Consider the following 12417-nt stretch of genomic DNA (forward strand, 5'->3'; position numbering starts at 1 on the left):
AAAACACAAAATTGTTTGGGTGATGCCAAACTTTTGAACGGTAGTGTAAATATTTATGAATAATAATAATGATCTTTTCAGGCACAACATAACCAGCCTGGTTGTCCAAAACCTACTTTGCATGCAAAGCAAAACCTTCAAATTAACAATGCCCCCTGCAAAAGGTTATTTTTATAACAGGCCAAAATAATTAAATCTTCATAAGGAAACTACAATTTGCAACGCCTGTTTAAACGCCAATCAAACAAACCCCAGCAAAAACCCCCAGCAAATTCAATCAGTCACTTGAAGAAGTGACTGATTGAATTCATGGTTTCTCAGTAATTCTGCAGAGTTGTGAAGTGGGCAGTAGGTAAATAATGATGCTGCTGCTACACTGTATCTCAACAAACCACTACTTGTTTGTAATAACTAATAATTTTGCACGCATGCATGGTTGCAGCATTTATATCCAGGTTTGAACTGAATTAAAATCGACAATATCAAGACAAAATCTGATTATCTGTTTATTTTGTCTTACGTGGATGTTTTCTTAAATGTCACAGCACTGTAGGTCTGACGTCACTAATGTGTTTATTCTCCAATGCAGATTTGTCAAGAAATCAACAAGGTGGCAAACATACTGGCTGAATTCATACAAAAAACAGCAGGTGTGTGTGTGTGTGTGTGTATAGTAAGTCAAAACGTGCATGTTTTCTTGTACTTCTATCTTTAGGAGGCCCGATTTGACCATCAAAGTGAGGACTTTTTTTCTTTTCTTTTTTTTTACAAAGCGAGGACATTTTGGTGGGTCCTCACCCCCCCCCCTCTTTTTTCTCCCCAATTGCACTTGGCAAATTACCCAACTCTTCTGAGCTGTCCTGGTCATTGCTCCACCCCCTCTGCCGATCCGGGGAGGGCTGCAGACTACCACATGCCTCCTCCGATACTTGTGGAGTCGCCAGCCGCTTCTTTTCATGTGACATTGAGGAGTTTCACCAGGGGGACGTAGCGCGTGGGAGGATCACGCTATTAGTGCTCTGTGGAATTAGTTTTCTTGCTCGCTGTTCATGGCAGCGTTGTCCAGAGTAGAATGAGCTTTTCTTAAAGGCTAACAAAAACTGCGGGGCGGGGTTTGATATCTGTAGCCCATCCCAACATTTTTCCCAGATTCTGACATTTTTTTAGATCTCAGATGGGGCCGCAGTCTATCTAAATTTTGATGTTTTGTTGACCTTTAAGATTAAGAATTAGGATTAGTTTGAGGTTAGGGTTAAGGGCAGGGGAATGAATAAAGTCAATTAGGAGTCAAAATGTCTTGATGCGTGCTCGATATTCTAGGTAAGAAAATCCAAGAAGATTGAATCAGTTCAGAAAGAAACGCTATGCCACCCTCCTAAGTGCCTATGCACCAACTCTACCATCAGAGGATGACGTAAAGGACTACTTCTATCAGTCACTAGATGAGGCTCTCCGTCGTATACCCGAGGAGGACAAGATCTTTTTGCTGAGCGATTTCAATGCCAGAGTGGGGAAAGACAGTAAGGTGTGGAGCGGTGTCATTGGCGGGCATGGCATTGGGCAAGTCAATGCCAACGGTCTGCAACTGCTAAGCATCTGTGCTGAGCATGGCTTGACCATCGCAAACACCCTCTTCCAATTAAAAAATAAACACATTACATCCTAGATGCACCCATGCTCCAAAAATTGGCACTTGTTGGACTACATCATTGTGACCCACGACTGCCTGCCAACTCACCCCTCAAATGTTATAGTTAAGTTTGCAGATGACACCACAGTCATTGGCCGTATCACCAACAATGACGAGATGGCCTACAGAGACGAGATTGAGCACCTCACATCATCGTGTACTACCAACAATCTTGTCCTTAATGTGCAGAAGACAAAGGAGCTGATTGTGGACTTCAGGAGGTCTAGAAGCTGCAGCCGCTCCCCCATACACATCAATAGGGTGGAAGTGGAGCGTGTTTCCAGCTTTAAATTCCTTGGAGTCCACATCAGCGAGGACCTTTTGTGGACATTAAACACCCAGGCCCTTGTGAAAAAGGCCCAACAATGCCTGCATTTCCTGAGGAGGTTGAAGAGCGCCCATCTACCCCCCAAAATTCTCACCAACTTCTACCACTGCAACATAGAGAGCATCCTGACCATCTGCATCTCAGTGTGGTACGGCAACTGCACCTCAGTAGACCAGAAAGCTCTGCAGCGGATCGTCAAAGCGGCCCAGCATATCACCGGTACCCAGCTCCCAGCCATAAAAGAAATTTATCAAAAACACTGCCTTCGAAGGGGTCTGAGCATCAGCAGAGATCCCACCCACCCCAACCATGGACTGTTCTCCCCCCTGCGCTCTGGGAGGCACTACAGGAGCCTCAGAGCCCGCACTACCAGGCTCAAAAACAGCTTCTTTCCACAAGCTGTTGCTCACCTGAACCTGGCTACCCACTGAATATCTGTAGATATTTTTTAAATATTTTGTACTCCAGCTCTTTTTTAACTTATTTTTAGCTTCTGGTCTTCATGTGTGTATATCTTATACTGTGTTTGCTGTGTTTGTCTGTGTCTGTCTTACACTGTTTGGTGAAGCCACAGCCCTCATTTCATTTTTAACATGTGCCTGCACATTGTTTTTAATGACAATAAAATCGAATTGAATTTTGAAACCCTTTTGAACCAGCCCTCCCCAACATTTCCCTCAGTCTTGGATAAACTACCTGTCCGCCCCACCATCCAAGACCTTGACCTTCCACCAACCTTCGAAGAGGTTCATTGTGCAGTTAAGTCGCTGAAAAACAACAAGACCTCTGGCCCTGATAGTATCCCTGCAGAGATTTTTTCAACAGAGAGGCTACCTCTGCACCCGTGCACATTTCCTGATCATCCCACACGTATGGAAGAACGAAACCATCCCTCAGCAGTGGAGGGATGCTAACATCATCTCCATATATAAAGGCAAAGGAGACAAGTCCCTCTGTGGCAACAGCCATGGCATTTCACTACTGGCTGTTGCTGGAAAAGTCCTGGCCAAAGTTATGTTACACAGGCTGGTAAAAAAACATCTCAGAGGAGCTGCTGCCTGAGTCACAGTGTGGGTTTAGGAGGAATGGACTGTGGGCATGGTGTTCACATCACGGCAACTCCAGGAGAAGTATAGGGAGCAACACCAGGACCTCTTCATAGCCTTCATCGACCTGTCATAGGCTTTCGACACAGTCAGCAGGGACATCCTACGGAACATCCTCCTGAAGTTTGGCTGCCCACGGAGGTTTATCAACATCCTCCAACAATTTCATGTGGGGATGATGGCACGTGTGACCATTGGAGGCCAGGAATCTGAGCCCTTCAGGATGTGCACCAGGGTACGTTAGAGGTACATCCTTGCTCCAGTTCTTTTTAACATCTTCCTCCTGTGTGTGACATTGCTGCTGATCCATGAGGAAATCAAGAAGGACAGTGGGGTTACTGTGGACTTCAGACTTGATGGAAATCTGTTTAACATCTGTAAGCTCCAAGCGGTCACAAAAATAACACCTGAGCACATCATCGAGCTAAAGTACGCAGATGACTGTGCAGTTGTGGCCCACACATCGGAGGCACTGCAACTTACCCTTGCAGCTAGTGCAAGCGCGTAAAGTAGGCTGGGTCTCTCTATAAACGTGGCAAAGACTTAGTATGCCAGTGGGCATTCTACTCCTCCTTTTCATTCACCAACATTCATCATCTCCGACAAACCACTTGCAACAGTGGAATCCTTCAAATACCTGGGCAGCTTCCTCTCTGACGACTGCAGCATCGACAGGGAGATACAAAACCAGATTAAACAAGCGTCATCCTCTTTTGGCAGACTTAGGAGAAGAGTCTTTCAAAACGAAGACCTCAACCTCCACAGCAAAATACCTGTCTACTTGGCAGTTATCATCACGACTCTCTTCTACAGCTGTGAGGTGTGGACCCTGCACAACTGCCACCTCAGGATGCTTGAGGCCTTCCACATCAGATGCCTACAGTGCATCCTGAGGATAACCTCATGTGACCGAGTGCCCTATACTGAAATACTCCGCAAGACCAACTGCATCAGTATGGAGGCTACCGTCACCCAGCCCCAACTTCGCTGGGTCAGTCACGTCATCAGGATGCCGAAGGAGCGCTTACCATGTAACATGCTGTATGGCCAGCTACATCTGGGCCATCGCTTGGCAGGGGACCAGAAAAATGGTACAAAGACCAACTGAAGACCATCATGAAAAAGTGCGGCCTGAACCCGACCCAGCTGGAGGACATTGTCACCCAACGCTCCATCCGGCAGCAGTTCTGTCAACAAAGGGTGCAAAAGCTCGAGGAGGACCGAGGTGATCGACGGACCACGAGACGTCTAAACAGACATGAAGCCAGTGCCACACCTACACCCCCAGTCAGTGCTCTCACCTGTTCTGTCTGTGGCAGAAAGTGTGGATTGCGGATTCAGTTTCATATGCAAATATGGCGTGACCATTTGCATATGAAACTGATCGTTGGTTTGGGTGGTTAGGCCACTGTATTGTTTATAAGGGTGGGGATACCTGTAGTCAGTTAAGACTGAAGAGGTCACTTATGCCCCTTTTCCACTACATGGCACCGACTCAACTCACCTTTGTTTTTCATTTTCTATCACTGGAAAGGACCGGCATTTTGGTAACTGATACCACTTTTGTCGAGGTTCTAAAAAAGCTACACTGAGGAGGTACTGTTGCGGTAATGGAAAACGACACAGAAGTGAGTTGAGTCGAGTCGAGTCAGTGGAAAAGGAGCATTAGCTGAGTGATGAAACATTTCTCTCAATAAATGTTGTGTTCAGATGAACTGATTCAACTTTCTGTGATCAATGAAAGGTCCTCACAAAAAGAACGTGTGTGTGTGTGTGTGTGTGTGTGTGTGTGTGTGTGTGTGTCTGTGTGTGTGCGAGCGAGCAAGATAGAGAGGATAAACAGAGGGGTCATATCTCACATAGTTGACATTAGACTATGCATATTTCTGTGATTATTTGTGTGGGTATTTCTGTGCACCTGCATGTGTATCTGTGTGTCCGTTTGTGTGGTTTATATGCATTCAGCCGTTTGTGTCTTCATACTTTATAAGTGAGATAAGAGTGATGGTGTGGTTCTTCACTATTTACACTGTAGACTGTATGGGAAGTCCACAATATGAGTGCTGTTGAAAGCGAAGCCAGAATATCTCTAGTGCACTCTAGTGGCTGTTTTCAGTACAACATTTAACTCTGCCCATATCAATGCAAGTGAAAAGATCACGGGCAAAACTAAAAAATTAAATTACATGTCAAATGATTTTTTTTTCTCTCAGACATTATCTGTCGTTTAAACTATTTCCATTTATGTTAAAATCTGCCCCAGCATTTTTCTATCAGAAAATTGTATTTATAGAAGTTATTTGACGATATTCAAAAGGTTGTAGTTGGGCCTAGGGATGAGTTGGTTGACAGCTATGCTCCCAGCAGCACACAGCTCAGTCACTGAGCACATGCTCCGCAACGGGGGGGGGGGGGTTATTGCTCCACTTCCTGTACTGCACGTAACGTTGGTTCCAACTTTCACCTACCACGCATCAGCAAGTAAGATGGCTGTGAGCAAATTTGTGATATTTTGGCTTCAAAATTGCATTGAATAGTGCCACTCTTATATACAGTCAGTGATATAGAATTATGTCAACATTGTGTGTTTATGTGTGTGTGCACAGAGCAGTTCCTGAGTGATGGAGACATCAGTATGGATATCGGTGTTACTGCTGCCCCTGTCATCACTACCAGTTATCTAGAATCATACCACAAGGTTGTAAACAACTGTTATGTCATGTCACTAATTACAAAATATGATTAATTTCTACACTGCAGTGGGTTTCAATTTTTTGAAAGCGGGGACGCCATTTTGCTCATGACTTAAGACTCTTGCCTGCTTTTGCATACACTCATTTTGTAAGATTTAACCTTGTTTTTGCCGAAAAAAATAACGTTTTCAACTGACTTGATCAGAAGAGATTCAGATTATTATATATTATTATAATTAATTACTCGTTGTATTTGCAAACCCAGTGGGGTTTAGAGAGTAAGCAAAATGTTTAACTGCTCACATGCCTGAGAGTGACTTTTTTGATCAAAACATTAATCCCAGTGTTTTGAGTAATATTTTTGCTTTGCATACTTATTGCCTAATATCTACCTGTGATCTTCCAGGGTCTGACCAACTACAACAACATTTCTGCTGTCATCAATGACTCAGTTTTCCATCCCAGCCAGCTAACCGAAGAGAGAATGCTCTACTTCTGGATATCAGGTTGACAGTCAAGTCATTTCCTGGAGTTTTGTTTTTCTTTTTTCCTTTTCTTTTCTTTCTTTTTTTTTTGTGGAAGTACAAGTGTAACTTATTTCAGTGAATAGTGACAATTGAGGGAGAAGAAAGAGCAGACTGACTATATGTTACAACTCTATACTTATATATGTACACCATAGACCATAAATACGACTGTACACCCAAAACCAGTGGTTCTCAATCTGTTACAGCTGGTTTTATATTATACCAGGTGTATAACCTCCGACTGGAGGGTGAATCAACTAGCACAAAATTAATGTAATTAATTACATAATTAATTAATACATTTTAATACATAATTAATTACATACATGCTGCCTCTTGGCCAGGTTATTCAAAAACATGATGTGTTTCACCATTTTGTTTAGTTCTTAGTTTATTATGCTCATACCGCTCCAATAGAACTTTTTCTGTTGTTCTGGGTAACTCGAAATCCTTGATGGCCCAGTTGAGTTGTGGCATCCCTCAAGGCTCAGTTCTTAGCCCCTTCTGTTTTCTATATACACGCTGTCTCTTGGCCAGGTTATTCAAAATTAATGTGTTTTACATTTTTTGTGCTGACGACACTCAGTTGTACATGCCACTAAAACCCACACATACTAGCAGCCTAGCAAATCTCACAACTTGCTCCTCTGATATTAAATCCTGGATGTCACAACATTTTCTTAAATTTAATGATGAGTTTGAGGTCATTTTCTTCGGTCCCCCAAGTTCCATCAGCCATTTTGGTACTAATCTTGGTGGTCTATCAAATAGCATTAAGCAGGCTACGACAAAAGTTGTACATGCTTTTATCTTTTCTCAGCATGATTACTGTAAAACACTTTACTTGAGTATCAGCCAGGGCTCCCTCTACAGTTGGTACAAAATGCCGCTGCTTGCCTCATTACCAGGACAAAGAGACATGATCAAATCAATCATGTGCTTGCCTCCCTACACTGGCTACCTGTTAGACTTTGAATTAATTTCGAAATTTTATTGCTCAATTTTAAGGCCTTAAACAGTCTTGCTCCTACATACATTTCGGATTTATTGACCTGGTATATGCCTCCTTGGCCATTAAGATCCGCAGATGGAGCCCTGCTGGTTATTCCCAGATCTCGGTTTGTTACAAAGGCTGATTGGGCTTTTGCTGTTAGAGCCCCCACACTATGGAACGCTCTTCCTGTTGAACTAAGACAAACCAAGTATCTAGCTTCTTTTAAATCTTATCTTAAAACGTTTCTTTCTATGAAAGCCTTTACAAATGTTTGATATTTATTTATACTTTTTTTTATTTATACTCTTACTCTTATTTGGTCTTTACTTTTTTCTTATTTTTGCCTTGTCTGGTTTATTTCTTTGTAAAACACTTAGTAAATTTGTTTTAGAAAAGTAGTATATAAATAAAAGCTATTATTGTCATTATTACTATTGTTGCTAATATTACCTGGCAGAAAATAAGACTAGTACTGTATATATCAGGACTGGATTGAGACTCCCTGCTCTAAACTATGGCCTTTTTTAATCAGTTTAACAAAGCATATGATGCTTGTCAGTTGTTGGACTTTCACAAATTTTCTTTAAAATCTAAATCTGATACAGGAAATTAATGTGCAAATGTACAATAATGAGGATTTCTCCTCTCACTCTAAAAATTCTCATCTGACTTTTAATTTTAAACTCAGACCAGGTCTTTAACCCAGTGATTACTGCTGCCCAGCAAGATGGACGCTTCCAACTCAACATTTCGGGAGCAGAGATAATTGTAAGTAAAGTGTCTCCAAGTGCACTGTAAGAGCATTCAGACAGCATTATTTTTAAATTAAACACAGGTTTTAAAAACATTCATGAAGCATCATAACTCTTGAACTTGATATTAAGAACAGATTATTTTCACCCTTGACTTGATTAGTCTTACTTCCATACAGTAAAAGCTGTTGATAATTTATTGCTAATTAAATGCTTCTTTTTGTTTTTAACATCTGGGACCACGGGGGCCTTGCAGTTTGCAAAGACAAAACTTTTTGTTTATAGTGAAACAACCTTTTATTTGAGAAACAAGGAATAGGATCTTATTTCTTTTGTTTTGGCTACTACCATTAGGGGTCGCCACAGCGGATCATCCATTTCCATCTCTTCCTGTCCTCTGCGTCTTCTTCTGTCACACCAACCACCTGCATATCCTCCCTCACCACATCCATAAACCTCCTCTTTCGCCTTTCTCTTTTCCACTTGCCTGATGGCTTCATCCAGGCTCTCCTCAACCTACTCCCTAGTCTCGCTTCAGAAATGTCATCCGTGAACGTCATAGTCCATGGAGACTCCTGCCTGATCTCGTCCGTCAACCTGTCCATCACCGTTGCAAACAAGAAAGGGCTCAGAGCTGATCCTTGATGTTATCCCACCTCCACTTTGAACCCATCTGTCATCCCTACTGCACACCTCACCACTGTCCCACTTCCCTTATACATACAGTGCATCCGGAAAGTATTCACAACCCTTCACTTTCCCCACATTTCGTTATGTTACAGCCTTATTCCAAAATTAATTAAATTCCTTTTTTTTCTCATCAATCTACATACAATACCCCATAATGACAAAGCGAAAAAGGTTTTGTAGAAATTTATTAAAAATAAAAATCTGAAATATTGCATGTACATAAGTATTCACACCCTTTACTCAGTACTTGGTTGAGGCACCCTTGGCAGCGATTACAGCCTCAAGTCTTCTTGGGTATGAAGCTACAAGCTTGGCACACCTATATTTGGGGTATTTCTTCCATTCTTCTCTGCAGATCCTCTCGAACTCTGTAAGGTTAGATGGGGAGCGTCGCTGCACAGCTATTTTCAGGTCTTTCCAGAGATGTTCAATGGGGTTCAAGTCTGGGCTCTGGCTGGGCCACTCAAGGACATTCACAGACTTGTCCCGAAGCCACTCCTTCGTTGTCTTGGCTGTGTGCTTAGGGTTGTTGTCGTGTTGAAAGGTAAACCTTCGCCCCAGTCTGAGGTCCTGAGCACTCTGGAGCAGGTTTTCATCAAGGATCTCTCTGTACTTTGCTCCATTCAACTTTCCCTCGATCCTGACTAGTCTCCCAGTTCCTGCCGCTGAAAAACATCCCCACAGCATGATGCTGCCACCACCATGCTTCACTGTAGGGATGGTATTAGCAAGGTGATGAGAGGTGCCTGGTTTCCTCCAGACCTGACGTTTGGCATTCAGGCCAAAGAGTTCAATCTTGGTTTCATCAGACCAGAGAATCTTCTTTCTCATGATCTGAGAGTCCTTTAGGTGCTTTCTGGCAAACTCCAAGCGGGCTGTCGTGAGCCTTTTACTGAGCAGAGGCTTCCGTCTGGCCACTCTACCATAAAGGCCTGATTGGTGGAGTGCTGCAGAGATGGTTGTCCTTCTGGAAGATTCTCCCATCTCCAGAGAGGAACGCTGGAGCTCTGTCAGAGTGACCATCGGGTTCTTGGTCACCTCCCTGAGCAAGGCCCTTCTCCCCCGATTGCTCAGTTTGGCTGGGCGGCCAGCTCTAGGAAGAGTCCTGGTGGATCCAAACTTCTTCCATTTATGAACGATGGAGACCACTGTGCTCTTTGGGACCTTCAAAGCTGTAGAAATGTTTTTGTACCTTTCCCCAGATCTGTGCCTCGATACAATCCTGTCTCGGAAGTCCACAGACAATTCCTTTTACTTCATGGCTTGGTTTCTGCTCTGACACGCACTGTCAACAGTGGGACTTTATATAGACAGGTGTGTGCCTTTCCAAATCAGGTCCAATCAGTTGAATTTACTACAGGTGGACTCCAATCAAGATGTAGAAACATCTCAAGCATGATCAGTGGAAACAGGATGAACCTGAGCTCAATTTTGAGTGTCATAGCAAAGGGTGTGAATACTTATGTACATGCAATATTAGTTTTTTATTTTTAATAAATTTGCAAAAGTTTCTACAAAACCTTTATCACTTTGTCATTATGGGGTATTGTGTGTAGATTGATGAGAAAAAAAAGGAATTTAATCCATTTTGGAATAAGGCTGTAACATAACAAAATGTGGGGAAAGTGAAGGGGTGTGAATACTTTTCGGATGCACTGTATCCTGCACCACTCCTACATACTTCTCTGCCACTCCCGACTTCTTCATACAATACCACACCTCCTCTCTCGGCGCCCTGTCATATGCTTTCTCTAAATCCACGAAGACACAATGTAACTCCGTCTGGCCTTCTCTATACTTCTCCATCAACATTCTCAAAGCAAACATTGCATCTGTAGTGCTCTTTCATGGTATGAAACCATACTGCTGCTCGCTAATCGTCACCTTTCCTCTTAACCTAGCTTCTATTACTCCTTCCCATATCTTCATGCTGTGGCTGATCAACTTTATACCTCTGTAATTGCTACAGTTCTGCACATCACCCTTATTCTTGAAAATAGGTACCAGTATACTTCTTCTCCACTCCTCAGGCATCCTCTCACTTTCCAAGATTGTGTTAAACAATCTAGTTAAAAACCCCACTGCTATCTCTCCTAAATATCTCCATGCCTCCACAGGTCTGTCATCTGAACCAACCACCTTTCCAATCTTCATCCTCTTCATAGCTGCCATCACTTCCTCCTTGCTAATCTGCCGCACTTCCTGGTTCACTATCCCCACATCATCCAACTCTCTCTCGCTCTCATTTTCTTCATTCATCAGTCCCTCAAAGTACTCCTTCCACCTTCTCAACACACTCTCCTCCCTTGTCAGCCATTTCCATCTCTATCCTTCATCATCCTAACCTGCTACACATCCTTCCCAGCTCGCTCCCTGTCTAGCCAATCAGTATGAGTCCTTTTCTCCTTTCATAGCGCTAACCTAACAGTGGTGGAATGAACTCCCCACTGATGTCAGGATAGCAGAGTCGCTGCCCATCTTTCGGCGCAGGTTGAAAACTCACCTCTTCAAGAACTACTACCCTGTTACTTGTTCTTAGCACTTACTGTATCACTCATAAAAAAAAAAACTCTTTCTTGCGCTTTTACTTTAGCACTGGTTTTGCTCTTAGATGCTTGTTTAGATGCACTTGTGACCTCTGATGACTAGTAGTTCTCCTGATTTCCTACGTTAAATGCACTTATTGTAAGTCGCTTTGGATAAAAGCATTGGCTAAATGACTGTAATGTAATGTAACCTCTCATACAACTCACCATACGCCTTTTCCTTTGTCTTCACCACCTCTGTGTTCACCTTATATCACATCTCCTTGTACCCCTGTCCACTTTCTTCATCTCTCTGACTATCCCACTTCTTCGCCAGTCTCTTCTTCCATATACTTTGCTGTACTTCCTCATTCCACCACCAAGTCTCCTTGTCTTCCTTCCTCTGTCCAGATGACACACCAAGATATATGTATGGAATAGGATGGAAAAAAGAATAGAAGATAGAAATTTTGGTCTGCAAATAAGAGATCATCTTACATCTGTTTAACATTTAGTGGAAGGAAAGAGTCTTGCAAACTCATATGCCTTGAGGTCCACTTTGTGTCTCGTTTGCTTTGTCTTGACATTATGTTGACAAATATATTTTCAGGAACTATTCAAGACAGAGCTGTCCACTCCCATGCCTGAATTCATAAGCCAGGTAATAAGAAAAACTTGCTCTGTCCTGAACACACACATACAGACAATCTCTATCTGCATGTGCAACCATATGGTACAGTCCAAAATTGGAAATATAAATCAAACATATGTTCAAAAAATATGCTAGATTAATGCCACGAATCTGTTTCTCATCTGGAAAAGGCATTTATCTTAAATTGCTTATAAGAACACATAAATATACATTTATTCTTTTATTTCTTTTGGTATTTGCATCTGTTTTTAACACTTGCATTTGCTTTTAACCCTCTGTGTGTGCCAGTGTCTAATAGTGTCAGGTTCTCCAGAGCTTAGGGTGTGGAGTTCTTCTGTCCCCCACTTCAAAACCTCTGGCCTGGGTGCCAGGGTCAGGGCACAAGCCTCCGGGGAGCTCCACTGTGGAAGTCCACGCTCACCTACATTCTCCTTTCAAACGGTCAGACACAGTTGTACAT

General features: G+C 42.7%; 1 protein-coding gene across 1 annotated transcript in view; it reads left to right on the plus strand.

The window, feature by feature from the left end:
• cetp (cholesteryl ester transfer protein, plasma) overlaps nt 1-12417 on the plus strand; it is a 53712-nt gene that overhangs the window by 18160 nt on the left and 23135 nt on the right. Inside the window, exons 9-14 of the mRNA XM_056282363.1 lie at nt 590-650; nt 5731-5822; nt 6224-6323; nt 8027-8106; nt 11916-11966; nt 12246-12398. Coding sequence (XP_056138338.1) covers nt 590-650; nt 5731-5822; nt 6224-6323; nt 8027-8106; nt 11916-11966; nt 12246-12398 — 537 coding nt within the window. The remainder of the gene's footprint in view (nt 1-589; nt 651-5730; nt 5823-6223; nt 6324-8026; nt 8107-11915; nt 11967-12245; nt 12399-12417) is intronic.

Source organism: Lampris incognitus, chromosome 6 (genome assembly GCF_029633865.1).
Source record: "Lampris incognitus isolate fLamInc1 chromosome 6, fLamInc1.hap2, whole genome shotgun sequence".
NCBI lineage: Eukaryota > Metazoa > Chordata > Actinopteri > Lampriformes > Lampridae > Lampris > Lampris incognitus.